Source organism: Erythrolamprus reginae, chromosome 2 (assembly GCF_031021105.1).
Source record: "Erythrolamprus reginae isolate rEryReg1 chromosome 2, rEryReg1.hap1, whole genome shotgun sequence".
Classification (NCBI taxonomy): Eukaryota; Metazoa; Chordata; class Lepidosauria; order Squamata; family Dipsadidae; genus Erythrolamprus; species Erythrolamprus reginae.
This window is the reverse complement of record NC_091951.1, coordinates 20,636,640-20,663,972: the sequence shown is the minus strand read 5'-3', so window position 1 is coordinate 20,663,972 and position 27,333 is coordinate 20,636,640. Positions and strand designations below refer to the sequence as shown.

General features: G+C 42.8%; 1 protein-coding gene across 3 annotated transcripts; it reads left to right on the top strand.

Moving 5' to 3' along the window:
- The first annotated feature begins 7,316 nt into the window (after positions 1–7,316).
- LOC139159865 (zinc finger protein 420-like) lies at positions 7,317–26,698 on the top strand. 3 transcript variants are annotated; one of them, XM_070737290.1, is made up of 6 exons: positions 7,317–7,510; positions 8,209–8,783; positions 13,147–13,264; positions 13,375–13,457; positions 22,998–23,124; positions 25,152–26,698. In XM_070737290.1, the coding sequence occupies exons 2-6, from the start codon at positions 8,322–8,324 to the stop codon at positions 26,495–26,497; spliced, it is 2,136 nt and encodes a 711-aa protein (XP_070593391.1). In that variant the 5' UTR covers positions 7,317–7,510; positions 8,209–8,321; the 3' UTR covers positions 26,498–26,698. The 3 variants fall into 3 exon arrangements, with proteins under 3 accessions (XP_070593391.1, XP_070593388.1, XP_070593389.1); XM_070737287.1 differs by lacking the exons at positions 22,998–23,124; positions 25,152–26,698 and adding exons at positions 14,781–14,907; positions 17,566–19,520 and having other exon boundaries at positions 7,333–7,510; XM_070737288.1 differs by lacking the exons at positions 7,317–7,510; positions 22,998–23,124; positions 25,152–26,698 and adding exons at positions 7,618–7,694; positions 14,781–14,907; positions 17,566–19,520.
- Positions 26,699–27,333: the final 635 nt, after the last annotated feature.

Sequence of the window (27,333 nt, the reverse complement as noted above, 5' to 3'; positions counted from 1 at the left end):
AAATCTCATCACTGGCTCAAGGTTGACTCAGCCTTCCATCCTTCCGAGGTGGGTAAAATGAGGACCCGGATTGTGGGGGCAATAGCCTAGCTCTGTTTTTTAAAAAGTTCTATTGCTAACATGTTGTAAGCCGCCCTGAGTCTAAGGAGAAGGGTGGCATAAAAATTGAATGAATGAATGAATGAATAAATAAATAAATAAATGCAATGTTTTCTGTAATATACTATTATTAATATACTATTATACAATAAATTATTGTCCATATACTATATACTATCTAATCAGTGGTTGGTCCAAATAATTTAACAACCAATTCTCTGCCCTAATGACCAGTTGGGTAGGCATGACTGTGTGGTCATGTGACTGGGTGGACATGGCCAAGTCGAAGTCACTCAATTTGAGGGGTGCCTTGTCCGGTGTCGCCTTGCCTCTCCCAGCCACTTGCCTCAAAAGCAAAACGTTCTGTAAAAATGTTCTCCTTTTTTTCAACTTTATTATCTGCAGCCTGCTGTCAAATAAATGGACTTGGAATAAACAAATAAACCAAAGTTTGGTGCTACTTTTCTTTATTTCATAAGCAAAGTCATACAGCATTTGTTCTGCCATATTATAAACCTCTTAGAAACATAGAAACATAGAAGACTGACGGCAGAAAAAGACCTCATGATCCATCTAGTCTGCCCTTATACTATTTTCTGTATTTTATCTTAGGATGGATATATGTTTATCCCAGGCATGTTTAAATTCAGTTACTGCGGATTTACCAACCACGTCTGCTGGAAGTTTGTTCCAAGCATCTACTACTCTTTCAGTAAAATAATATTTTCTCATTTTGCTTTTGATCTTTCCCCCAACTAACTTCAGATTGTGTCCCCTTGTTCTTGTGTTCACTTTCCTATTAAAAACACTTCCCTCCTGAACCTTGGACCCATTCAATTTTGTCAATATCTTTTTGTAGGTGAGGTCTCCAGAACTGAACACAGTATTCCAAATGTGGTCTCACCAGCGCTCTATATAAGGGGGATCAAAATCTCCCTCTTCCTGCTTGTTATACCTCTAGCTATGCAGCAAAGCATCCTCCTTGCTTTTCCTACCGCCCGACCACACTGCTCACCCATTTTGAGACTGTCAGAAATCACTACCCCTAAATCCTTCTCTTAGATCCAGCAATGTATTTACAACACCTTTAGTTATATAAACCTATGGTGATCAGCCTTACGTGTTATTGTGTGGAAATGTTGGAGTCTTCCTCCATAGTGAATTGACAGTAACATTTATCCACTCTAACCCAAGCAATCACAATAAAAAAAGCAACAAATGTGATGGAGATGATTGCTGGCAACTTTTTAATGAGATTTTATTATTCAGTATAAACTGAATTTCAGGCTTTTTTAATAGTTCGTTTGGTTTTCACTTTGTTCTGATACTAAGTTTTAATTACACCCCAGCTTCCAAGTTTCCATGAATGTGTAACCATGCATCCATCCATCATCTCTGGAATTCCTATGGAATGTTTTTGCTGGGGGGGGGGTGATTATGATTAATTCCTTTACTTAAAAATCACTTGCAAAGGAATAAGAATCTGCATAAGGAAGCTCTTACCCACCCGAACATTACGGAATTAAAAAACATGATAACCTACAACCACTTACTAAATACAGAAGGAAATATAAAAACAAAGGAAGAGTTAGCAGAACAGAACATAATTTTGGACTGGTGGCCATACAGGCTAATATTTTCAAAATGGCAAAAAGACACCAAAAACGAAGGAATATTGGCACAGGACACACCCCTTGATAAACTAATATTAGGAAGGGAAAAAAAATTATTACAAGAATATACAGCTATTTAATAAATTATGAAATGGAAACTGAAATATCAAAAGACCCAATGACCAGCTGGGCAAAGAACTTTGGCTACAATATTCATATAGACCAATGGGAGACAATCTGGAATAAGAACTACAAAATCACTAAATCAGTATCATACAAAGAAAACATCATAAAAATGTTCTATAGGTGGCATATGTCGCCATCAAGACTAGCACAGATTTTCCCCAAAACCAGACCAAACTGTTGGAGATGTTCAAATCCCTCTGGAACCTTCTTCCATATCTGGTGGAGCTGTCCAAAAATAAAAAAATTATGGAGCAAAATAAGGTCCTGGATATTCGAAATTACGGACATTAATCTCTCATTCAAACCAGAGACCTTTTTATTAGGAATAATAGACACAAAAATAAAGAAAACAGATTACTATATAATCCAACACATTATAACAGCAAGCAGAATATCAATAGCCCAAAACTGGAAAAGGGAAGAGGTACCATCAGACAGAGAAATGATTAAAAAAATATTCGATTGCGCCGAGTATGACTCCTTAACACAAAAACTGAAAGACAACAAGGAAACAAAAAATATAACCACATGGGACAAGTTCTATAACTGGATCAATGAAAGGGAGAGAGCTACAGAAGGGAAGGGAAATGAAATACAATAAAACAAATTATAAAAAGATCAAGAACGGGGGGAGAGAGGGAGAAGAACAAAACAACGATTTATTTGCTTGCTCGCTGACACCCTTTTTCTTTTTTTCTTTTTCTTTTTTTTTCTTTTTAGGATAGAAATAAATCAGAACTATAACAATCATAATACTAAACACACTACTGTATTTAGAAAAGGAAGTTTTAGACCAACGATTAAGCAAACTTTAAGAAATATGATTCCGCTGACTGAATAGCCGTGAAAATAAAAAATAAATATAGCTGCAGATTGGCAGCGGGGTGGGGGGGGGGAGGGGCTGTCTTATGTTCAATGTTATTGTTAAATGTGGTTCGTTCGACCCTATTGGAAACAATGATCAGATGCTTATGATATGAACACCTTGTCTTGTCAACACTGTTTTGTATTGTTTCTTTGTATATATTTGTATATAACCAATAAACATTATTTTATATAAAAAGAATCTGCATAAGGCAAATGCATACATGCTTTAAATAAAAACCTACAATTTACTCTTGCAATCTTTGTAATTCATATCACTTGCATAATTCTGCCCAGACAAGGAGTTGAGAAAAATAAAACAAGGTGACTTATATCCTAAATAAAAGATTGAAACCTGGAGACAGATTATGGTAATAACAAATGAATTTGTAATGGCACAAATATACTTCTGCTGGAGGAAATAGATAATCACTGTCCATATTTAGAGGGCCAGAGAAGACAGCCTTAGTAGACAGCCTGAATCTGAAGCTTTCCTGGGACCTTGTCTACAGCTGAACTACAGCTGGAGAGAAGCTAAGAAACATTCCAATTTCTCTAGCTGCTTTCTCTACCATGACTAGGAGCTTCAGGATACATAGCGATTATTATGGGTTTTGACTTTCAACTTGTAGGAACTGGAAAGATGGCCCATCTATTGAAGAGATGAAAGGGCTGGAATATAGCCATCAATGCAATCCTGACAGCCATGGTTTCTTCTTGTCCCACTATCTGCAAAAAGGCATGTTCCTTTCTAACCAATCTTTGGTCCAATCTTTCAATCTTTATTATTGATCGATGATCTCTATAAATTGGCAGTCATCAGCTTCATAATTCGGCCACCCAACCGAAGAAGGGGCATCCACAGACATCCTTCACGGCTAACAATGTAGAATGGTAAGTCTTTTCGACCTCCTTCAGTTATTTATTATTATTATTATTATTTATTCATTTGTCCAAAACACAAATACAAAGGAAGAAAAATAGACACGTGATAATATAAAAGAGGGTGAAAGTGAACTTAGAGGAGAGGATATATGAAAGGAAGAGAATATATAAGATAGTTGAAAGAAAGGAAAGACAATTGGACAAGGGACGAAAGGCACACTAGTGCACTTATGTACGCCCCTTACTGGCCTCTTAGGAACCTGGAGAGGTCAATCGTGGAGAGTCTATGGGAGAAATGTTGGGGGTTAGGGGTTGACACAATTGAGTCTGGTAATGAGTTCCACGTTTCGATAACTCGATTGTTGAAATCGTATTTTTTACAGTCAGGTTTGGAGCGGTTAATATTAAGTTTGAATCTGTTGCGTGCTCTTGTGTTGTTGCGGTTGAAGCTGAAGTAGTCATTGACTGGTAGGACGTTGCAGCATATGATCTTGTGGGCAATAAACAGCTTCTGCCAGCTAAAGGTCAACTGAACTAAGTAGATCACCCAATCAACTTTTCTATCTATCAACCTGGACTCTATAGTCCAAGGTTTAATTTTATGCATCTAATAATGGGAAAGAACAAACTATAGTTTATAGAAACTGATGTCAATCATTTGTTGAGTCTCTGTGGTGCATATGTAAGGCTGTTAACCAGAAGAATGGTGGTTCAATCCCACTCAGGGTCAGCCTGCTTGATTAGTTGAACCATATATGAAGATGCTGGATGTTAATCCATTGGGTTCTTCATCTTTGGACTATAGTTGACATCTCCCTAATACTGTTTTCTGCCAGACTTAAATATTTAGCCACCGGATCTGTAACATCATTGTGACGTCACCAGTGGGTCACTACCAGATTGGGCGACCTGGTCCAAACCAGGAGGAACCCACCCCTGCTGTAAACCACCTATTCTTTAATAGAAGAAGAGATATAGGAATAGAAGAAAGGTATAGGAGCTATAGGAGAGCAATAGGACAGGGGACGGAAGGCACTCTAGTGCACTTGTCCTCGCCCCTTACTGACCTCTTAGGAATCTGGATAGGTCAACCGTGGATAATCTAAGGGTAAAGTGTTGGGGGTTTGGGGATGACACTATGGAGTCCGGTAATGAGTTCCACGCTTCGACAACTCGGTTACTGAAGTCATATTTTTTACAGTCAAGTTTGGAGCGGTTAATATTAAGTTTAAATCTGTTGTGTGCTCTTGTGTTGTTGTGGTTGAAGCTGAAGTAGTCACCGACAGGTAGGACGTTGCAGCATATGATCTTGTGGGCAATACTTAGATCTTGTTTAAGGTGTCTTAGTTCTAGGCTTTCTAGGCCCAGGATTGAAAGTCTAGTAAATCTATCTATCTATCTATCTATCTACCTACCTATCTATCTATCTATCTATCTATCTATCATCTATCTATCTACCTACCTATCTACCTATCTATCTATTTATTAGAGTTGAAAGGGACCTTGCAGGTCATCAAGTCCAACCCCCTGCCTAGGCAGAAAATCCTACAGCACCCCAGCCAAATGACAGTCCAATCTCCTCTTGAAAGTGTCCAGAGTTGGGGAGATCACAACTTCCGCTGGTAGGCCGTTCCACTGGTTGATCGCTCTGACCGTCAGGAAATTCTTCCTTATTTCTAGGTTGAATCTCCTTCGCCAGCTTCCAACCGTTGTTCCTTGTCTGGCCCACTGGTGCCCTGGAAAACAGCGTGACCCCCTCCTCTCTGTGGCAACCCCTCAAGTACCTGCACACTGATATCATGTCGCCTCCAGCCCTTCTTTTCTCTAGGCTATCCATACCCAGTTCGAGCAATCTCTCTTCATAAGTCTTGGTTTCTAGTCCCCTAATCATTTTGGTTGCTCTTTTTAGCACCTTCTCCAGAGTTTCAATGTCCCTTTTGAAGTGAGGTGACCAGAACTGAATGCAGTACTCCAGGTGAGGTCTGACCAGGGCGTTATAGAGTGGTGTTAATACCACCCTGGTCTTGGAGTGTATCCCCCTGTTGATGCAGCTTAAAATTGTGCTGGCTTTTTAGCTGCTGCTGCAGATTGCTCGCTCATGTTTAGTTGATTATCCACAAAGATATCAGTGCATTGCTCATTCTGCTCTGTTAGGGCAGCAAGGAGAAGTGGTGAAGAATGAAGATAAATGAAGTGGGGGGGGGGATGAAGCAAGGCAGGGTCTGTAGAGCTGCCCCACCGACACCATCCCAACAAACTCAAACTCAACCCAGACAAGACGGAGTGGCTGTGGGTCTTGCCTCCCAAGGACAATTCCATCTGTCCGTCCATTACTCTGGGGGGGGGGGAGAATCACTGACCCCCTCAGAGAGGGTCCGCAACTTGGGCATCCTCCTCGATCCACAGCTCACATTAGAGAAACACCTTTCAGCTGTGGCGAGGGGGGCGTTCGCCCAGGTTCGCCTGGTGCACCAGTTGCGACCCTACTTGGACCGGGAGTCACTGCTCACAGTCACTCATGCCCTCATCACCTCAAGGCTCGACTACTGTAACGCTCTCTACATGGGGCTACCTTTGAAGAGTGTTCGGAAACTTCAGATCATGCAGAATGCAGCTGCGAGAGCAATCATGGGCTTCCCCAAATATGCCCATGTTACACCAACACTCCGCAGTCTGCATTGGTTGCCGATCAGTTTCCAGTCACAATTCAAAGTGTTGGTTATGACCTATAAAGCCCTTCATGGCACCGGACCAGATTACCTCAGGGACCGCCTTCTGCTGCACGAATCCCAGCGACCAGTTCGGTCCCACAGAATGGGCCTTCTCCAGGTCCCGTCAACCAAACAATGTTGCTTGGCGGGACCCAGGGGAAGAGCCTTCTCTGTGGCGGCCCTGGCCCTCTGGAACCAACTCCCCCCAGATATTAGAATTGTCCCCACCCTCCTTGCCTTTCGTAAGCTGCTTAAAACCCACCTCTGCCGCCAGGCATGGGGGAATTGAGATACACTTTCCCCCTAGGCCTTTACAATTTATGCATGGTATGTTTGTATGTATGATTGGTTTTTATAATAATGGGTTTTTAACTGTTTTTAGTATTGGATTATTATTATATGCTGTTTTATTACTGTTGTTAGCCACCCTGAGTCTGCGGAGAAGGGCGGCATACAAATCCAATAAATAAATAAATAAATAAATAAATCCCAGTTTACCTAAGGGCTCTTTAGCCAGGCCACCTTTTAATTTCTCTCTCTCTCACACACACACACACACAACCCCATCTTGCAAAGTTAGAAAATGTCAACTATTCTTTTTACCATAGTCTCACAAACTACTTTTGTTGCCTTGAATTGTCGGTGGGGATCTGGGCTTCAAAGAGAGGCTCCTGTTCCTTTTCAGTGTCTATATTCATAATATCGTTCTTAGATTTTTTTTTTTTTAAAAAGAGGAAAGCCTAGAAATTGCTGCCGGCTGCAGACAGCTAATGTCAGAGGGAGCCTCTCCTTTTATTCCAAAACCCGTCATCCCGAAACCACCAGGAACGCGACAATCTGCCTTTCGCCCTAGCAGGCTCCATCTGGCGTTGCACTCAGGATCCACCAGGGGGCTCCCCAGGTAGCCGTCGGAAAGGCAGGGCGGACCTCACTTGCTCCAGGAAGGAACTGAGCGCGCGCTCTTTCAACAGGTCCGGGAGTCGCGAGGCATTTTGCAGTGAAGCCTGAAAACGCATGCGCCTTTTCTACAGAGCCCGATTCTGTTCCTCGTCCCTCCCTCAACCCCACTTTTAGGCTGAGTCTTTCCATCAGTCCAAGAGGCTGCAAGGGATTCTTGCACGGAGGGAGAGAGAGACCTGACTCCGGAGTTCAGTAAGTGGGAAGGGACTTTTTCTTCCATGGGCTGGACCGTGCGTGGAGGGACGCAAAGCTTCATCAAGTCCGGAGCCCCTTGTCCCATGTTCCCCTGCCGCCCCTGTGCGTTCCCACTGCATTGCCTCCAGGAGGAAAATCGAGACCGCCAGAAAAATTGGCGCCATTCAGAATTAGGCGAAAAGTGAGAAACCTCTTTCCAGGAAAAGTCTCAATCAAAATATCGTATTAGGTCGTAGCTGCTTTGTGGATTATCTGTTTGTTGCTTGCGATTTCTGAAGCTGCTTTGTTGATTTGGGTATTATCTGTTTCTCAGCCACCCATAGCGGTTTAGGACAGGAGGTTAATGGAGTTCTCATATATATAAATCTTTACTGCAAATTCAAAAATTACTTGATTTACCTTTTCAATCGATTTTAAGCAGCCATCAGAATTATTATAATAAGAAGGGATTAGAAATCAAAAACATGTTTTAAATTTATGTATCCAAAGTTTTTAGTTCTTGCTAGCAGTGGATCCAGAAGGATACAAAACTTTTTCCATACAAAGATATATTAGTCTATCTATTATTAACCCCCCTCCTTTCCCCCCAGATACTGTTGGGTAGATTCATAAGATTTTTTTATTTGGGTTTTTGTGGATGCTCTATTGTAAAGTTGGTCAGCCGATATTTCTGGAAGTTTCTTTCTCCGTTTCAGATTTATAAGTTGGAAATCTTTCCTGGTTCTCTTGGAGTCCAAAGAATCCTGTGTGCGAAGAGGACTGAATGGCCCTTAGGAGATTCGGCCAGACATCTTCTGATTAGTAAAACATGGGAGATCCATTCATCCATTTTGGAGCTGGATTAGAGACCAGAGAGAAGATGGAGGGACAAAGCCCAGCAGATGCAGGACCTGCTAAGGGCCCTCCAGCTGCCCAGCCATGGAGCTGTGAGAAGAATGGAGCAGGTTCTGGGCAGAAGAGCCAAGAAGAGGAAGCCAGAAGTTCAGAGGTCCAATGTTGTCACTTCACAAAAGTGCAGTTCCAGGAGGGGAAGAGTCCCCGAGATGTTTGCACTCAGCTTCACCGCCTTTGCTGTCAATGGCTGCAGCCAGAAAGACACACCAAGGCTCAGATGCTGGACCTGGTGCTCCTGGAGCAGTTCCTGGCTGTCCTTCCCCCAGAGATGGAGAAGTGGGTGCGGGACTATGGGGCAGAGACCAGTTCCCAGGCAGTGGCCCTAGCTGAAGGCTTCTTGCTGACCCAGGAGGAGGAAAGGATACAAGACTTGCAGGTGTGACAATGAAGTAGCTCTAAAGAGGATCCCTCTGAGTTTTTGATTTCCTTTTTTGCAAGGTTTTCTGGAATTATTAACTGCTATGCAGGGCCACCATCAGGAATTTTGGGGCCCCATACAGCCTAAGTGTCTGCCCCCCCCCCCCGGGCATTTTAAAACTACAGTACTGCCCCCCAAATCCCGTGCCATGCCCACCATGGCCACACACCCTGGGCAAGCCCTCCCCCGGCCCTCTGAGGTCAAACACAGCCCTGATGTGGCCCTCAATGAAATTGAGTTTGACACCCCTGGCCTAGAGGCTAAATCCTATGAACAAGGGCTAAGAGAAGGAGTATGTTTAGCTCAATAAATAGAAAACTGAGGGGGAATATAATAGTAGTTTCCCAATCCTTAAAGGGCTGCCACAGAGCAGATGGCATCTATTTATTCTCCATGCCACCTGAAGGTAGTACAAGAAGCAATGGGCGGAACCTCACAAGAAGAAATGCAATCTGGAAATAAGGAAAAACTTGGGACTGGGCGGCATAGAAATAAATAATAAATAAATAAATAAATCCCTTCTTTTTTATTAACATAAAGACTGACGGCAGAAAAATACCTCATGGTCCATCTAGTCTGCCCTTATACTATTTCCTGTATTTTTTCTTAGGATGGATATATGTTTATCCCAGGCATGTTTAAATTCAGTTACTGTGGGTTTACCAACCACGTCTGCTGGAAGTTTGCTCCAAGCATCTACTACTCTTTCAGTGAAATAATGTTTTCTCAGGTTGCTTTTGATCTTTCCCCCAACTAACTTCAGATTGTGTCCCCTTGTTCTTGTGATCACTTTCCTATTAAAAACACTTCCATCCTGGACCTTATTTAACCCTTTAATATATTTAAATGTTTCGATCATGTCCCCCCTTTTCCTTCTGGTTGGTAACCAGTCAGAATCAGCTGTCAACTTATCCCTGCACGAAGAACTGGCCATTAAAAAAAAGGGGGGCTGCAGTTCTCCATGCAGGGATAAGTGGGTAGCTGATTGTGACTAGTTACCAACGTATCCCGGCAAGGGAGGCCAAAAACGCAATGTGAACACTCCTTTAAAGTGAAAGTCCCACCCCCAAACAGGCTGCTATGCTAGTAGCATAGCAGCCTACATCATTATTAATACAAAGCACACATACCTTTGGAGGTATTGTGTGCTTTGTTGTTCTCCAGCTAAAAACTTATTTATTATATATTAAATTTATTGGATTTATATGCCGCCCTTCTCCGCAAACTCGGGGCGGCTCACAACAATAATAAAAAAACAGTACATAATAACATTGCCCCAGTCCCTCTCCGCAGTGCCACACACCCGATGTCCTTACAATCCCCCCCTCCCTGGTCCACCTTCTAACATCTTTGAAGTTCACAAGTCATAGAAGAGCCGACTTTGCCTACACCTGGCCTAGGAGATCCATTTAACCAGGAGACATTAAAAGTACTTCCTAGTTTGCTTAATTGTGGCAGAACATGCAAGTGTAGCCAATTCTGGTCAAGCCATAAACCAGAACAGTTGCATTCACACAACTCAAGTATTTAGTATACTCTTCAAGTCAGGCCTAGGAATTCCACTTTCCATACTAGAAGTGTAGTACTCTTACTCAACACACCTAAGGATGCAGAAAACGTCTAACCATGTGCTGTTGGAACTTATTAACTTCCAACCTGCCATACACCTACTATTGGCTTACATTGATGGTACCCATTCTGAACGACTGCTTTATAAGGGGCTTGGCCACTTATATTAACCATGGTTTATTTTTCAGCATGTTCCCTTTTATTTTGAGCAGGAACCTAGTCAAAACCAGGCTACAATTAAGCTCTTGAGAAATCAGAAAGGCTTTGTAGGAAGAAAAGTTTCAAGGCTTAACCCATGGGTTCCCAAGCATCTCTAAAATCCTGATGCCCCTCCACCCATGACATATAATTCTAACTATTCAAAAAGTGACCTACTACACATGCAGATGAAACCTAGTTTAAAGCCATTAACTTGGTTTAAACAAGGTTCTAATTGCCCCCATTAAAAATAAAATTGGAAAACAGGGCTTTAAACACTAGAATGGTTTATTTACTTGAGTACTGCACAACAGAAAAATCCTATGGTGCTCTAAAACTTCCATACCAGGAGAAAACTATACCCCAACATTTGATCAGCCCTTTTAATCTGAGGCTATGCAAACAGCTCCACTCTGCAAACAATATATTTAAGCTGTGGTTTCATGCCGGCTACATGCTGGTAGTGGTAGCACTAATAGAGCCATGGGAGAGTGCATTACAGCGCAGCTGATTTCCAAAGGAAAACAGCAACTTATTCAGGACCCACAATGCATGTTTATTCCAAAAATGCCCTTTGGGCCTTCAGTTCCAAGCAAACATTGTCCAGCTGGAGCTGGAGGAGCAGTTCCTCAAGGAGGACTTCAATTTTTCTTTAGAATTTTTTCCCCCTTGACCAGCTTTTGTGCAACTTAACAGGAGAGGGCGTGAAAGATGGGGGGGGGGGGGGAGAGAAGGGGAGGGGGAGTGAGAGAAGCCTGGAGCCAACTTACAAGCCCTAGTACAGTGTTTCCCAACCTTTTTTGAGCCGCGGCACATTATTCATATTTTCAAAATCCTGGGGAACACTGAAGGGGGGGGGGCGCTAAAGAAAAGTTTGGACAAAAAAAAATATCTCTTCCTCCATTTCGCTCTATTTCTCCCTCCCTCTTTTTCTTCCTTCCTTCCCTTCTTTCTATCTCTTTCTCTCCCTCTCTTGCTATCTCTTTCTCTCCCCTCTCTCCCTCTCTCTTTCTCCCTCTACCTCTCTTTCTCTCCCCCCTCTCTCCCCCTCTTTCCCTCTCTCTTTCTCTCTCTCCCTCTCTTGCTATCTCTTTCTCTCCCTCTCTCTCCCTCTCTTGCTATCTCTTTCTCCCCCCTCTCTCCCTCTCTTTCTCTCTCTCTCCCCCCCTCTCTCCCTTTCTCTTTCTCTCTCCCCCTCTCTTGCTATCTCTTTCTCTCCCCCCTCTCTCCCTCCCTCTTTCTCTCGGCGGCGGCAAGGTCGTCAGCTGTGAGGCGGAGCTCCAGAACAGAGCACTGACGGCGGCGGCTAGACGTGTTGCTAGACGCCGTAAATGCTGTCCAGCCGCCGCGGTCAGTGCCTCTGTTCCAGAGCTCCGCCTCACAGCTGACCACTCTGCCGCTGCCCCACGGCTACTACCTGCTGCGACTGCTGAGAGGGGGAGAGGGGGGCTACTACCCACTGCGGCTGTCGCTGCCGCCGCCATCACCCTCCCGCTGCGCGCCGCCCTTCCGCTGCCGCTACCCTCCCACCAGCCCCAAAGCTCACCTGCTGCAGCTGCCAGGAAAGCTCTAGTCTAGCGGGGCGCTGCAGTTGCCGGAAAACTTGGAAAGCGCTAAGAAGGAAGCTCAGCTTCCGTTCTCACAACTTTTTGCTCTTTGCAAAAAGTTTCGAGACCAGAAGCTGAGCTGCTTTCGTCGCGGCACACCTGAGACCTGACCTGCCCGCTTCAACACTGAGGGGGGGAACTATGCCTATGGGGGGGTGGAAAGCAGGGACGCCCAATTCACGCCGCGCGTGCCGACCAGGGCCCGGATGAGGCGAGCGCCCGGCCGCCCAAAAGCCTCGTTTCCAAATTGCAATTACCAACGCCGTGCCGCCGCCACCCCAAAGGGGCTCCTACCTTGCTTCGCCGCACGCACGGCACCACGCTTTATTTCGGGACCGGGACCGGGAGGACCGCTGCGCTGCCAAAGGCTCCGTCGGGGCTTCGACTCGAGTTCTGCCTCGCCTTTTACTTTGCTGAGGTGCCGGCAAAAGAGGGTACAGTCTGCGCATGTGCAAGGCTGACTTGGCGCCAGGAGGTCGGCCGACGGAGCCCCCTAATCGGCCGACGGAGCCCCCTAATTGTCCCGTAAAAGGCCCGGCCAAATTGAACAATTAGGGGGCCCTGCCTCCTGGCGCCAAGTTAGCAGCTCCTTGCACATGCGCAGACTGTACCCTCCCTCTTTTGCCTGCTGCCTCACCTCAGCAAAGTAAAAGGCCCGGCCTTTTACTTTGCTGAGGTGACAGTCTGCGCATGTGCAAGGAGCTGCTGACTGCGGGCCCCCCTAATTGTTCAATTTTGCCGGGCCCATGACGGGACTCCCAGTAGTACCGGTCTATCGGCGGCCCTGCTGCTATGGCCTGTTGTCCCATTTTTCTTCCAGGGGATATCTTTGGGGCAATTCTTCCATTCGGTTTCGAGTTTCAGTAATGGGGTCTGCTGATTTAAAGAGGCAATATGATAATTCATTAGTGCTCTTTTTTTTGTTTTTCCTATCACATCCTGCCCAGAAATCCTTGGAAGCTGTGACTGATTATCCCGAGGTTGGGAAAGATTCATTCAGATCTTCACAAGAGATGCGGTTCAGGGAGACCTTATACAAAGATCAAAGTCAACATACCACACCAGGTGAGAAAAGTGTTTTCTTTTTAATATAACATTTAGCTGATTCTTTTGCTCCTCTTGATTGCAATCTCTCTCTTTATAACAAATCTGCGCCATTTTTCCCTTTTTCACAGAGAGTAGAAAGCTGTCCTTGGGAATTTTAGAATCACCTCCTCTTCGTGGTGGGGCTGAAGGATTGGCTGAATTGCTACTTCAGGTAAGGAGGAAAAAGACAGGAGAATGTCCATGAATTTTGTTCTAGGGTTTATTGGAGTTAATTGCTGTTTCTAAGCAATAGGAATCTGACATCCTGTCATTCAAAACTGATGTGCAGCCTGGCTATCTCTCCTTTCTGAGACGCTTTCTCCACTTCTGCTTCGCCATCAGATTTCATTGACCAGACTGTTGTCAGCATTGGGTCTCTTCTGTCTCTCAGGGTGGTTCTCACATACAATTTTTAAAAATACTTTTTTCCCCTTTTCAAAAGCTTTTGGGACATCCATGATCTAATGCAGTGTTTTCCAACCAGTGTGCCGCGAGACATGATCAGGTGTGCTGCGAAGCTCAGCAAGAGAGAAAGAGAGAGAGAGAGAGAAAGAGAAAGAAAGCAAGATAAAGCAAGAAAGCAAGAGAGAGATAGAAAGAGAGAAAGAAAGAGAGAGAGAGAAAGAGAAAGAAAGAAAGAAAGAGAAAGAAAGAAAGAGAGTGAAAGAAAGAGAAAGAAAGCAATAGAGAAAGAGAGAGAGTGAAAGAAAGAGAAAGAAAGCAAGAGAGAGAGAAAGAGGCAGAGGAGGGAGAGATAGAAAGAGAGCAAAAAAGAGAGGAAGGAAGGAAGAGAGAAAGAGGGATGGCGAGAGAGAGGAAGGAAGAGAGAGAAAGAGGGAGAGAAATAGAACGAAAGGGAGGAAGAAAGAGAATTTTTTTGTCCAAACTTTTTTTAGCCCCCCGACTCCCCCCCCCCCCCACTCAAGGTGCCCCATTATTTTGTATATGTAAAAAATGTGCCGCAGCTCAAAAAAGGTTGAAAATCACTGATCTAGTGAATGAGAATCTCCATAGACATATACCAGTGATGCCGACCTTTTTGGCACCAAGTGCCCAAACTGGAACGCACACGTGCCAAAGCACCAGAAATCTAAAAAGGAGCTGATGGTGGCGCATTATTGATTGAAAATAAGCTGGACTTTGTGATGGAAACTATGTATTGTTTTTTTTAACTTTGTGTTGGAGAAAAAATTAAAAAAATATATGATGGTGGCGCATGTGGTCACGAAGAGGGCTCTGCATGCCACCTCTGACACATGTGCCATAGATTGCTCATCATGGACATATAATATTACAAGTGTATTCTCTTAAAATATAATCTTTATTACAAATAAATGGGGGAAGGGAATACAAAAAATAAAAGGTCTATTTTGACATGTGTTTTCTGTATTCTGCAGAATATGCTTATTTTGTTCACCAGATATCTTTCAATTGGTGGAAGAAAACTGACAAATTATTCTTGGGATTATCTCTTAAAACTTGTTTCCTTGTTTAGGATGTTGTTTCTTTTGAGGACGTGGCTGTGTATTTCTCCAAGGAGGAGTGGTCTCAACTGGACGCTGACCAAAAATCACTCCACGGAGAAGTCATGCTGGAGAATTCCAGGAATCTGTTTTCTCTGGGTAAGAATTCTGTCTCTGCTGAGAAACAGAGAGAGGTTATAGGGCGGTGGACTTAGATGTGATTACTGATTAAAACATCACTTAGTTATTTACAGGGTGTCCAGCAAACCTGGGAATCAGGGAATTATCAGGAAAATCGGCGGTTCAGGAAATATCAAGGATCAGGGAATTTGTGAAAAAAACTGAATAAATCAGCAGAAAAAACAAACTGTACTAAAATGTTTAAAAGTCTTCCTTCTCCTGATAAATCACCCTGATTCATATCCTGCCCATAGTTCCCTCTAAGCTGAGCAGTGAGCCATGGCTCACTTAAAAATCATCATCAACTCAGAGCTTTCCAAACCTGCCCAGAAGCCGAGAGGGAAAGAGTGAGAGGGAAGGAGAGAGAGAGGAAGAGAGAGAAACAGATAGAAAAAAGAGAGGAAGGAAAAGAGAAAGAAAAAGAATGGGAGTAAGGAAGAGAGAAGGAAAATCAAAATCTAGTTTGAAACTAGCTCAACTATTTAAGTGGCATTTTGATATTGATAGAGTTGCCCTACTATGAGCTCATTGTTATAGACACACAGTACAGTATTTTATTTTGAAATTCTCTGAGGCAAAACAGGGTGGGCTTTTTATTTGTTTGCTTGTTTGTTTGTTTGTTTGTTTATTTATTAATTAATTTATTAATTATTTCTGTGCCGCCCAGTCCTGAAGGGACTGCCGCTCAGACACTATACTTTTCCGCCCACCCTCCAAAAAAATTAGAGGGAACACTGATCCTGCCTTTATTTTTTGGAAATAATAAAGGCAACGATCACACCCAATATTCCTTCCTCCTCTTCTTTGCCCTAAAACAATCACCCTGTGACACGGGTTGAGCTGACAGAGATTACTGCAATGCTCTCTACATGGCGCTACCTCTGAAAAGTGTTCGGAAACTTCAGATTGTGCAGAACGCGGCCGCAAGAGCCATCGTGGGGCTTCCTAGATTTGCCCACGTTTCTGCAACACTCCGTGGTCTGCATTGGCTGCCGATCAGTTTCCGGTCACAATTCAAAGTGTTGGTTATGACCTTTAAAGCCCTGCATGGTATTGGACCAGAGTACCTCCGGAACCGCCTGCTACCGCACGAATCCCAGCGACTGATAAGGTCCCACAGAGTTGGCCTTCTCCGGGGTCCCGTCGACCAAACAATGTTGTTTGGCGGGCCCCAGGGAAGAGCCTTCTCTGTGGCAGCCCCGGCCCTCTGGAATCAACTCCCCCTGGAGATTAGAACTGCCCCCACACTCCTTGTCTTTCGTAAATTACTCAAGATCCATCTATACCGCCAGGCATGGGGGAGTTGAGACATCTTTCCCCCAGGCTTTTTTTATATTTATGTTTGGGCATGTATATGTTGTTTGCTTTTTTAAATATGATAGGGTTTTATGTGCTTTTTAATATTAGGTTTGTTTTCGCTGGAATATTGTTTTTATTATTGTTGTGAGCCGCCCCGAGTCTTCGGAGAGGGCGGCATACAAATGTAATAAATTGAATTGAATTGAATTGATTGGTCCAAAGTCACCCAGCTGTCATTCATGCCTAAGGCAAAACTAGTGCTCACAATCACCCAGTTTCTAGCCTGGTGCATTTTCTATAAATTCACCAAAATGAAGTGGTGCTCACAGAGTTTCTAACCTGATGCGTTAACTGTTCACCAAACTGAATTTATAGAAGAAGGAAATTTATTGAAAGTAAAATTGGAAAACTGCATAGCTTTCCTTTTTACATAGAAACATAGAAGACTGATGGCAGAAAAAGACCTCATGGTCCAACTAGTCTGCCCTTATACTATTTCCTGTATTTTTATCTTAGGATGGATATATGTTTATCCCAGGCATGTTTAAATTCAGTTACTGTGGATTTATCAACCACGTCTGCTGGAAGTTTGTTCCAAGGATTTACTACTCTTTCAGTAAAATAATATTTTCTCATGTTGCTTTTGATCTTTCCCCCAACTAACTTCAGATTGTGTCCCCTTGTTCTTGTGTTCACTTTCCTATTAAAAACACTTCCCTCCTGGACCTTATTTAACCCTTCAACATATTTAAATGTTTCGATCATGTCCCCCCTTTTCCTTCTGTCCTCCAGACTATACAGATTGAGTTCATTAAGTCTTTCCTGATACGTTTTAGGCTTAAGACCTTCCACCATTCTTGTAGCCCGTCTTTGGACCCGTTCGATTTTGTCAATATCAAAAAGATACTGTAGGTGAGGTCTCCAGAACTGAACACAGTATTCCAAATGTGGTCTCACCAGCGCTCTATATAGCGGGATCACAATCTCCCTCTTCCTGCTTGTTATACCTCTAGCTATGCAGCCAAGCATCCTACTTGCTTTTCCTACCGCCCGACCACACTGCTCACCCATTTTGAGACTGTCAGAAATCACGACCCCTAAATCCTTTTACATAAATGAATTTTTTTAATGCTTTCTGCTCATAAGATACAACATTTTATACCATAGAAGATATTAGTGAGAAGCTGAGGGACATATAGGGATGATGTCATCTCTTGAGCAAGATTCTTCCTGCCAGGTTTTAGGATTCATATCTGAACCTGGTCACTGGCTCCCCAATGAGCCTGAGCTCCTATAACCAAGACTTTCATTTTAATTTTATTTTTTTTCTTTTTCAAGGCTTTAATGTTCGAGAGGATAAGAATTCCAAGGAGGAATGCCAAGCCATCCATCTGAAAGTAGAAAAGGGGAAATTTGCACATCAGATGGGATCTGGAAAGAGCTTTAATAAATCCAATGATCTTAATTCTCACAAAAAGAAACATTTGGAAGAGAAAACATTTACTTGGAGGGAATGTGGAAAGTCCTTCTTTACTAATGAATCTCCTAGAACTCATGAAAGGGATCGCAAGGGAAAACAACTTTACAAATGCTTGGAGTGTGGAAAGAAGTTTACTCTAACGGGTAATCTTAATCGCCACAAGAAGATTCACACAGGCGAGAAACCATATCAGTGCATGGAGTGTGGGAAGAGCTTTAAAAGGAAATATGTTCTGATTCAACATGAAACTATCCATACAGGGAAGAAACCATATCAGTGCATGGACTGTGGAAAGGCTTTTTGTCAGCGTTATAGTCTTTCCACCCATAAGAAGATCCACAGAGATGATAAACCATATCAATGCATGGAGTGTGGAAAGAGCTTTAATAGGAAATATGCTCTGATTCGCCATAAAACTATCCATGCAGAGAATAAGCCATATCAGTGCATGAAGTGCAGAAAAACCTTCTGTTATTATTACTATCTCATGAGACATCAAAGGATTCACAAAGGAGAAAAACCCTATAAATGCATGGAGTGTGGAAAGACCTTTACTTCTGTCATTAGTCTTCATTCCCACAAGGAAATACACACAGGAGAGAAACCCTATCAATGCATGGAGTGTGGGAAGGGCTTTGCTTGTAACAGTCATCTTAATTCCCACAAGAGGATCCACACAGGAGAGAAACCCTATCGGTGTAAGGAGTGTGGAAGGAGGTTTACTTGTAGCCGTCGTCTTCATTCCCACAAGAGGACCCACACAGGAGAGAAGCCCTATCAATGTGTGGAATGTGGGAAGGCCTTCAAGTGGGATTTTGTTCTTACCTTCCACAAGAGGATCCACACAGGAGAGAAGCCACTTAAATGCATGAAATGTGGAAAGACCTTTGCTTCTTCCGAAATTCTGAAAGGCCACAAGAGGATCCACGCAGGGGAGAAGCCATATCAATGCATGGAGTGTGGAAAGAGCTTTAAGTGGAATTCTAGTTTTACCGCCCACAAAAGGATCCACACAGGAGAGAAACCATTTCAATGTATGGAGTGTGGGAGGAGGTTTACTGGTAGCGGTAATCTCCATTCCCACAAAAAGGTCCACACAGGCGAGAAACCATATCAATGCATGGAGTGTGGGAAGAGCTATCAAAGGAAATCTTCTCTGGTTCACCACAAAGCTATCCATACAGAGAATAAGCCATATCAGTGCGTGGAGTGTGGAAAAACCTTCTGTTATTATCCTTCTCTAGTGAGTCATCAATGGATCCACACAGGAGAAAAACCTTATAAATGCATGGAGTGTGGAAAGAGCTTTATTTCTAGCAAAAATCTTAATTCCCACAAGAAGATCCACACAGGAAAGAAACCCTATCAATGCCTGGAATGCGGTAAGGCCTTTGCACAGGGTAATAGTCTTACCCGCCACAAAACGATTCACACAGGAGAGAAACCCTATCAATGTGTAGAATGTGGAAAGGGCTTTAGGTTGAATTCCACTCTTACCTTCCACAAAAGGATCCACTCAGGGGAGAAGACATATACTTGCATTGAGTGTGGAAAGAACTTTCTAAGGAAATATTCTCTGATTCAACATGAAATTTTTCATGCAGAGAAGGAACGATATCAATGCATGGAGTGTGGAAAGACCTTCTGTTACAATAATTCTCTCACGAGACATCAAAAGATTCACAAAGAAGAAAGACCTTATTAATGCATGGAACGTGGAAACTGCTTTACTCATGTTGTGGTTAGCTCTGGCCCTGCTCCTGCCCCAAGGACTGTGGATGTAGGGGAGACATCCACATGCTGCAGGCCTGTTTTGCCCCCGGTGGAATCTGCTGATGAAGGCTCGTCTGACCAAGAAGACATGAGTGACAGGGAGGAGGAGAGAGTGGCAGACAGCTCAGAAGGAGATCAGTTATCTAGCTCCTCCTTGGATGCAGAACAAGAGTTAATGATACAGCCACGCATGCGGAGAGCGATGCATAGGCAACAACAACTGAGAGATTATTATCAAAGAAAATGAGGCCACCTGTGGTTGGGTGGGGCGGTGGTAATTAATGAGGCTGCTATAAAGAGCAGCCTGTGGGTTTGGCCATTGTGGAGGATTATCTGATCCTTGTGTTTCGTGACTGCTTTACTTTGATGTTTTGTGTGCTGAGTTTTCCCCGCTTTGAAACTAAATCAGAGCAAAGTGTGTTTCACTTTGTGAAAGAAGGACTGTGAATTGCCTCACAGCTGCAAGCTAAGTATCACAGAACTGATAAGGGACTTGTACAAATTACCAGTTTGTTTGGAGACCAGTGCTCTTTGCTATACCAAAAGAGGGCTTGGTTTAAGTGAATTTTCATTATTGTTTTGAATTTTCAAACGTGTGTGTGTGTGTGTGTGTGTGTGTGTGTGAAATTTGTAACTGTGAATTTTTGGGAGGATTCTACCAGAGAGCCCGACAGAACAACTCATAGAATTGACCTTGATTCCAACAAGAGGATCCACACAGGAAAGAAGCCATATCAATGACTGGAATGTGAAAAGGCTTCTAGGCAGAGTAATAGTCTTAACCCCCACCAAAGGATTCACACAGGAGATAAACCATATCAATGTATAGAATGTGGAAAGGGCTTTAAGTTGAATTCTACTCTTACCTCCCACAAAAGGATCCACACAGGAGATAAGCCATATAAATGTAAGGAGTATGGAAGGAGGTTTGCTTGTAGCAGAAGTCTTAATTCCCACACAAGAGAGCAGCCATGTCAATAAATAGAGTGAGGGAAAAGGTCCAATAGAAATATAGGTTTATGAGTTTGAGCCCAACATTCCCATTGCTAAGCAAAACATTTGTTAAGGGGATTGTGCTCCATTTTAATGATTTATTTCCCACACTTGTTAAGTAAATCATTGGAGTGGTTAAGTTAGTAACACTGTTGTTAAGGGAATCTGGCTTTTCCATTCATTTTGCTGGTTAGGAGGTTACAAAAAGTGATCACAGGACCCAAAGACATTGCAACCATTAATAAATGGAGTCATTTGCCAAGTATCTGAAGTTTGGTCAGGCCACTGAGGATGCTGCAATGGTCGCAAGTGTGAAAAATGGTCACAAGTCACTTTTTTCAGTGCTTGTGTAACTTTGACCAATCACTAAATGAAGTGTTCTAAATTGCGGACTGGATATAGTTGACTAAAATCCCATGCAAATACCATTTGAGTAATAACCAAAATAAACACTACCTGGGAAAAACTGCCTTTCTACTGTAAACCTGAATAAAATGGATTCCTAATCCTACTTGTTGTTTTTCTAAGATTAAATAGCATATAGAAATATTCCTGATTGTTTTTCATTATATTGTTTCAAATATTCCAAAATATCAAACACAATTAATTACCATCTTCAACAATTTTTTTGGGTAAAAGAACAAAAACAGGTCTTTATTAAAGATTATCTGATACCGCTTGCTGTTGCCTCAGTATTTCTGTTCTGGTATTAAGCCAAGTATCTGGACCTAACCTCTTTTTCTGATTCGTCTAACTTTCTATCCTGGCTTGTCTTTTGAAGACTAGAATCAGAAGTTCTGATTTAGTCTTGGAAAGCCTTACAATTTGTGAGTGCCAAAACTCCCTTTAGCAGCTAACATTTATTTTCACACACAATACTTAATGAATCAGAACCAATTTCATCATAGCCACTGATTTGTCATGGGTTCTTTTTAAACCATGCCTAATTTTATTGAATTGAACTCAAAATGATCCATCAAAAGTATTAATATTCTGTTCCGATAAAGAGTTGTGGAGATGTTTTATTTTGAAAAAAATATGCAAGATACAAAAGTGAAACATACCACATGCAAATCCTTCCTATGTTTTTTTTTCTTATACTAGATATTTAGAATAGAATGACACACAAGATATTTGTCTTTGGTGCATACTCTTTCTTAGTGTACGTAAAAGAAAATATACATCTGTCCAGAATCATGAGGTACAACACTTAATGATTGTCATAGGGGTCAAATAAACAATCAGGAAACAATATTAATAAAAATCTTAAGGATACAAGCAATAAGTTATAGTCAGTCATAAATGGGAGGAGTTGGTGATAGGAATTATGAGACAACTAGTAGTAATAGTGCAGACTTAGTAAATAGTTTGACAGTGTTGAGGGAATTACAGTGGTACCTCAAGATACGAACCCCTCGTCTTACGAACAACTCGTGATACGAACCCGGGGTTCAGAAAAAATTTGCCTCTTCTTACGAACTTTTTTCGAGTTACGAACACCAAACCCGAACTTCCAGGTTCGGCGTTCGGAGGCTCCTGGGAAGCCGCCCGGCTGTTTTAAAAGGTGACCGCCGGGCTGGGGGGCTTCCCAGCACCCCCCTGAACCCATGTTGCCATCGCTGCCACCACCTACGGAGGCCCCGGCTGTGCCCCTGCAGGCCAAGCTCAGCTGTGGGCATGGAGCACTAGCTGCGGCTGGGCTGTCCGAGCTATGTCTGTCGGAAATGCCCTCGGTGTGGCTGCCTGGTGTCTCACTGCCAGGTGCCTGTGGGAGGGAGAGAGTGAAGGCAAGTGTCCTAAGAGGCTCCCCTCCCCAGGAAGAGTCCAGCTCAATCGCCACCCCATCTGGTGACACCCAAAGTGGAGGGGTTTCCCAGGCATGCTGGCAGGCAGATTGGAGTGGAAAGAAGTAGAGGGGAAAGTCACCATAGAGCGGAAAGCACACTCAAAGAGTGGCCGTTGCCTGCCTGGGGTTTGGATGCTGATTTTGGGGGAGAGTAAGATTTCTGCTGCTTTCCTTGCGTGCAGCCAAAAGCAGAAGCAACAAAAGTCTTCCTTTCTCCCCCAAACTCCACCTCTGTGGCTTCCAAACCCTAGCCAGGGCTGTGGCCGCTCTGCGAGGGCGCTTCCCACTCTGTCGTGATGGCTGGAAGCTGCTCCGAGTCTGGAGAGGGGTGGCATACGAATCTAATTAATAATAATAATAATAATAATAATAATAATAGTTGAGCTAAACAGACCAGCCGAGAGACTCCACGAACCTGCAAGATTCCAGTAAGACGCACATCTCGCAGTCTGCCCCGCCCCACTTCCTACACCCCCAAAATAATAATACCCCCAATAATGCCAAGACCATATTTCGAGGTTCAAAAAAATATAAGCCCCTGTCTTATTTTCGGGAAAACATGGTATTACAAGTGATCTTATTCTGTACTCTGTATAATATGCCTATTTTGTTCACTGGATATCTGACAAATAATTCTTGGGATTATCTGTTAAAAGGAAAACTTGTTTTCTTGTTCAGGATGTTGTGTATTTTGAGCAAGTGGCTGTGTATTTCTCCAAGGAGGAGTGGTCTCAACTAGATGCTAACCAGAAAGCGCTCCACGGAGAAGTCATGCTGGAGAATTCCAGAAATCTGTTTTTTCTGGGTAAGAATTCTATCTGCTGAGACACAGAGGAAAATTATGGCACGGTGGGCTTAGATGTTATTACTGATTAAAACATCAATTATTTATTATTTAAGTCACCCAGCTAGCATTCATGCGTAAGGCAGAACTAGTACGTCACCTAGCTCCTACCCTGGTGCCTTTAACTGTTCACCAAACTGAATTTATAGAGGAAGAAAATCTATTGAAAGAAAAATTGGAAAACTGCATAGCTTTCCTTTTTACATAAAGGTATTGGGGTTTATTTATTTATTTATTTATTTAAGATTTCTATGTCACCCTTCTCGAAGTGATTCAGGGCGGCGTACAACATTAATACAACAGTATACAAGAAATCTAGTATCTCTAAAAATAAAAAAATTCTAAACACATTTTAAAACATTTGCATACACTCATCCAATCCAATCATGTCTCATATCGGCCGGAGACAGTATCATCACTCACGGCCCCCATGCCTTCCGGCAAAGGTAGGTTTTTAAGGCTTTGCTTTCTGCGCATAAAATACAACATTTTATACTGGTAGTGCAATGGTTAGAGTGCAGTACTGCAAGCTACTTTTGCTGGTCACTGGTGCCAGCAGTTTGGCAGATCAAATCTCAGTAGGCTCAAGGTTGACTCAGCCTTCCATCTTTCCACGGTCAGTAAAATGAGGACCCAGATTGTTGGGGGCAATAGGCTTACTCTGTGTAAACCGCTTAGAGAGGTCTGTAAAGCACTGTGAAGCGGTATAAAAGTCTAAATGCTATTGCTACTAGCAAGAATCTGAGGGACGCACCTCTTGAGCAATATTCTTCCTACCAGGATTCAGGTCAACAGCTCTCCAATGGGCCTGAGTGGTGTTGTGAGTGCTCCTTGTCCAGCTCAGGTCATGTCAGATTCTGAGTAGGGTGGGCCAGGACTCTCTGGATACCCTGGGTCAGGGGAGTTGCCAGCCGATGAAGAAAGTGAGAGTGAGGGAGAAAGTGAACCCGAAGAACCATTAGAGGGGGCTGATATGACAATGGTGGAGTGGTCCCAGTTGGAGGATGAGGAAGACATTAGAGTGGATAGTCTGGACAGCCCTCGCTAGAGGGGATTGCTGAGAAGGCGAGAGGAGTTGCATAGCAAAAGGTATTAGCTTACAGCCTTAGCCTCTTTGGGGTGTGATGTCACTTCCAGGCAGTATAAAGGCAAAGGATTTGGGGTAATTGGGTGTGGGGTTTCAATGCCGTTCAATGGACGAGTTTGTAGAGTGTGGGGGGTGTTTGAACAAGGCTTCAAAACCATGATTTCTGCCTCAATAAAATACATTTATTTATTTATTTATTTTATTTATTGGATTTGTATGCCGCCCCTCTCCGCAGACTCAGGGCGGCTAACAACGATAAAAAACAACATGTAACAATCCAATTTAATAAAACAACTAAAAACCCTTATTATAAAAACCAAACATACCATACATAACTTGTAATGGCCATGGGGAAGGAATATCCTAACTCCCCCATGCGTGTCGACAAAGGTGGGTCTTGAGTAATTTGCGAAAGACAAGGAGAGTGGGGGCCATTCTAATCTCTGGGGGGAGTTGATTCCAGGGGGCCGGGGCCGCCACAGAGAAGGCTCTTCCCCTAGGGCCTGCCAAACGACATTGTTTGGTCGACGGGACCCGGAGAAGGCCAACTCTGTGGGACCTTATCGGCCGCTGGGATTCGTGCGGTAGAATTCTCTGCTGGAGGATTTTTGCTCGGTATCTCAGTGAGTTGATTCATATGCTTAAATGATAAATTGACTTGTTATCTAAGGAATTCCAATTAGGCCCAGTTTGGCACCTTTCCCTGTTGATGCTTAGCTCTGGAGAGAGAAATAACTCCCTTTTCCTCACCATTCAAACTTGCTTCTCGCTGTTTTTATCAATAAAGAGTTTGATTTTACTATGAAATAAGGGACTTTTGAGTCGGTGGGTTTGCTCCGAGGGCCGTGCACAGAACAAACTCCTATAACCAAGGCTTTCGTTTTAATTTTTCTTTTTCAAGGCTTTAATGTTCGAGAGGATAAGAATGGCAGGGAGGAATGTCAAGCCATCCAGCTGAAAGAGAAAAATGGGAAAATTGCAAATCAGATGCAAACAAAGAGTGGAATTAAAAAAGGCTTTCCTCGGGTCAGTTGGCTTCCTAACCTTACAAACTTGGATGCAGGAGAAAGGCCATATCAATGCATGGAATCTGGAAAGAGGTTTAATAAATCCGATCATCTTAATTTTCATAAAAAGACACATTCAGTAGAGAAACCATATACCTGCAAGGAATGTGGAAAGACCTTCTGCTATGACTCACTTAGAACTCAGGAAAAGAATCAAAAAGAACAACTTTACAACTGCTTGGAGTGTGCAAAGACGTTTACTCTAAAGGGTAATCTTAATTCCCACAAGAGGATTCACACAGGTGAGAAACCATATCAGTACATGGAGTGTGGGAAGAGCTTTAACAGGAAATATGCTCTGATTCAACATGAAACTATCCATACAGAGAAGAAGCCATATCAGTGCATGGAGTGTGGCAAGATCTTTTCTTCCAGCAGTGGTCTTACTGACCACAACTTGACCCACACAGAAGAGAACCCATATAAATGTGTGGAATGTGGAAAGGTTTTTAGGCACAGTAATAGTCTTACCTCCCATAAGAGGATCCCCACAGGAGAGGAATCCTATCAATGCATGGAGTGTGGAAAGTGCTTTACTGGGAAATATGCTCTAATTCACCATAAAACTATTCATACAGAGCAGAAGGCATATCAATGCATGGAGTGTGGAAAGACCTTCTGTTATTATTATTCTCTCATAAGACATCAAAGGAATCACAATGGAGAAAGACCTTATAAATGCATGGTGTGTGAAAAGTCCTTTACTTCTAGCATTAGTCTTGATTCCCACAAGAGGATCCACACTGGAGAGAAGCCATATCAATGCATGGAGTGTGGAAAGTCCTTCTGTTACAATAATTCTCTCGTAAGACATCAAAGGATTCACAAAGGAGGAAAATCTTATAAATGTATGGAATGTGGAAAGGCCTTCACTCACAAGAATTATCTTGATTCCCACAAGAGGATCCACACAGGAGAGAAGCCATATCAATGCCTGGAATGTGGCAAGGACTTTAGGTGGAATTATGCTCTTACCTGCCACAAAAGGAGTCACACAGGAGAGAGGCCATATAAATGTCTAGAATGTGGCAAGGACTTTAGGTGGAATTATGCTCTTACCTGCCACAAAAGGATTCACACAGGAGAGAAGCCGTATCCATGTGTGGAATGTGGGAAGGCCTTTAAGTGGAAGTCTGCTCTTACCTCCCACAAAAGGACTCACACAAGACAAACCGTATGAATGCATGGAGGGTGAAAGGAGCTTTGCTTCTACCAGTCGTCTTGATTATCAGAAGAAGACCCACCACAGCGAGGAGCCATATCGGCAAGGTGCATAACAATTAAAGAGAACAATTATTGTAAATTAAACAACCAAATAAAGGTGGATATGGAAAGTTGCAACTCTCCCTTATGGAGAGAACTGCAACTGTAAAAATGAAAATCTTGCCAAAAATCATTTTCCTATTTTAGAACATACCTATAAAATTAGACAAATATTTTAGAAATTTGAACAAAATGATATCTAAATTTATTTGGCAAGGGAGAAGACCTAGAATTAAATTAGAATTATTACAAGAAACTAAAGAAAGAGGAGGATACGACTTACTGGACTGGGAAAGATATTATCAAGCTGCCACACTTAAATGGGTGAGAGAATGGATAAATTTAAAGAATAAGAGAATAAGAATAAGAGATTATTAACATTAGAAGGACATCAAATGCAAATAGGATGGTATGCATTTTTGTGGGATGACAGACACAAAGCTCACCAGTAGTTCCAAATACATCAAATATTTTTGAAGTTTGGACAAAAGTTAAACAACAGACCTATATGGAAATTCTGGCCTGGTTCTCTACATTAGAGGTGTTAGCGCATCCACATTTTATGAATACAGGGAATGTAGGTTTATATAAAGATATTCTAAAGAAGGAGAGGATCTAAAATCTAGAAAAGAATTACTAGTGGAAGAGATAGAATTGGAATAAAGGACACATACACACACAAAATATCAAACACAATCATCATCTTCAACAAATCTTCTAGGTAAAAGAATGGGAACTACAACTTTATTAGAA

What these genes read in the sequence shown, in the direction of transcription:
- LOC139159865 (XM_070737287.1), top strand. Translation starts at nt 8,322, where the DNA reads ATGGGAGATCCATTCATCCATTTTGGAGCTGGATTAGAGACCAGAGAG. An exon ending in AAGTCAACATACCACACCAG is followed by an intron (nt 13,265 to 13,374) that starts GTGAGAAAAGTG and finishes CCTTTTTCACAG; the next exon opens with AGAGTAGAAAGCTGTCCTTG. An exon ending in CAGGAATCTGTTTTCTCTGG is followed by an intron (nt 14,908 to 17,565) that starts GTAAGAATTCTG and finishes TTCTTTTTCAAG; the next exon opens with GCTTTAATGTTCGAGAGGAT.